Source organism: Macrobrachium rosenbergii, chromosome 18 (assembly GCF_040412425.1).
Source record: "Macrobrachium rosenbergii isolate ZJJX-2024 chromosome 18, ASM4041242v1, whole genome shotgun sequence".
Lineage (NCBI taxonomy): Eukaryota > Metazoa > Arthropoda > Malacostraca > Decapoda > Palaemonidae > Macrobrachium > Macrobrachium rosenbergii.
In genome coordinates this window covers 20216132-20218081 of record NC_089758.1, presented here as the reverse complement: position 1 = coordinate 20218081, position 1950 = coordinate 20216132, and the positions used below count along the sequence as shown (strand labels likewise).

General features: G+C 46.8%; 1 protein-coding gene across 1 annotated transcript; it reads left to right on the top strand.

Annotated features, from left to right (window-relative positions):
* The first annotated feature begins 533 nt into the window (after positions 1-533).
* Positions 534-1436, top strand: LOC136847959 (circumsporozoite protein-like). The gene has a single exon (XM_067119979.1). The coding sequence runs from the start codon at positions 534-536 to the stop codon at positions 1434-1436; it is 903 nt and encodes a 300-aa protein (XP_066976080.1).
* Positions 1437-1950: the final 514 nt, after the last annotated feature.

Sequence of the window (1950 nt, the reverse complement as noted above, 5' to 3'; positions counted from 1 at the left end):
TTCAAATTAGTCAAGAGCAAGGATCAAGGAAGAGCAGGAAATACAAGCTGGGTAAGGATCCTTTTTGAGTTGGAAGAAATGGAAAGCGAGGCAGTGGAATAAAGGTGGAAGGAAAAGCATCAGGAATGAGGGTGGAGGGAAAAGCAACAGGAATGAGGGTGGAAGGAAAAGCAACCGGAATGAGGGTGGAAGGAAAAGCAATAGGAATAAGGGTGGAGGGAAAAACAGCAGGGATGAGGGTGGAAGGAAAAGTAACAGGAATGAGGGTGGAAAGAAAAGCAGCAGGAATGAAGGTGGAAAGAAAAGGAACAGGAATGAGGGTGGAAGGAAAAGCAACAGGAATGGGGGTGGAAGGAAAAGCAACAGGAACGGGGGTGGAAAGAAAAGCAACAGGAATGTGGGTGGAAGGAAAAGGAACAGGAATGAGGGTGGAAGGAAAAGCAACAGGAATGGGGGTTTAAGGAAAGTCAACAGGAATGGGGGTGGAAGGAAAAGCAACAGGAATGAGGGTGGAAGGAAAAGGAACAGGAATGATGGCGGAAGGAAAAGCAACAGGAATGAGGGTGGAAGGAAAAGCAACAGGAATGAGGGTGGAAGGAAAAGCAACAGGAATGAGGGCTGAAGGAAAAGCAACAGGAATGAGGGTGGAAGGAAAAGCAACACGAATGAGGGTGGAAGGAAAAGCAACACGAATGAGGGTGGAAGGAAAAGCAACAGCAATGAGGGTGGAAGGAAAAGCAACAGGAATGAGGGTGGAAGGAAAAGCAACAGCAGTGAGGGTGGAAGGAAAAGGAACAGGAATGAGAGTGGAAGGAAAAGCAACAGGAATGAGGGCGGAAGGAAAAGCAACAGGAATGAGGGTGGAAGGAAAAGCAACAGGAATGAGGGTGGAAGGAAAAGGAACACGAATGAGGGTGGAAGGAAAAGCAACAGGAATGAGGGAAGGAAAAGCAACACGAATGAGGGTGGAAGGAAAAGCAACAGGAATGAGGGTGGAAGGAAAAGCAACAGGAATGAGGGTGGAAGGAAAAGCAACAGGGATGAGGGTGGAAGGAAAAGGAACAGCAATGAGGGTGGAAGGAAAAACAACAGGAATGAGGGTGGAAGGAAAAGCAACAGGAATGAGGGTGGAAGGAAAAGGAACAGGAATGAGGGTGGAAGGAAAAGGAACAGGAATGAGGGTGGAAGGAAAAGCAACAGGAATGAGGGTGGAAGGAAAAGCAACAGGAATGAGGGTGGAAGGAAAAGCAACAGGAATGATGGCGGAAGGAAAAGCAACAGGAATGAGATTGGGAGGAAAAGCAATAGGAATGAGTGTGGAAGGAAAAGCAACAGCAATGAGGATGGAAGGAAAAGCAACAGAAATGAGAGTGGGAGGAAAAGCAACAGGAATGATGGTGGAAGGAAAAGCAACAGCAATGAGGGTGGGAGGATAAGCAACAGGAAAGAGGGTGGAAGGAAAAGCAACAGGAATGAGGGTGGAAGGAAAAGCAATAGGAATGAGTGTGGAAGGAAAAGCAACAGGAATGAGGGTGAAAGGAAAAGCAACAGGTGAGGATGGAAGGAAAAGCAACAGCAATGAGGATGGAAGGAAAAGCAACAAGAATGAGGGTGGAAGGAAGAGCAACAGGAATGAGGGTGGCAGGAAAAGCAATAGGAATGGTGGTGGAAGGAAAATCAGCAGGAATGAGGGTGGAAGGAAAAGCAATAGGAATGGTGGTGGAAGGAAAAGCAGCAGGAATGAGGGTGAAAGAAAAAACAAAAGAAATGAGGGTGGAAAGAGAAACAATAGGAATGAGGGTGGAGGGAAAAGTGACATGACTGAGAGTGGAAGGAATAGCAACAGGAATGAGGGTGGAGGGAAAAGTAACAGGAATGAGAGTGGAAGGAATAGCAACAGGAATGAGGGTGGAATGAAAAAGAACAGGAATGAGTGGAAGGAAAAGCAAC

Coding starts and splice junctions, on each gene's coding strand:
- LOC136847959 (XM_067119979.1), top strand. CDS start 534: ATGGCGGAAGGAAAAGCAACAGGAATGAGGGTGGAAGGAAAAGCAACA.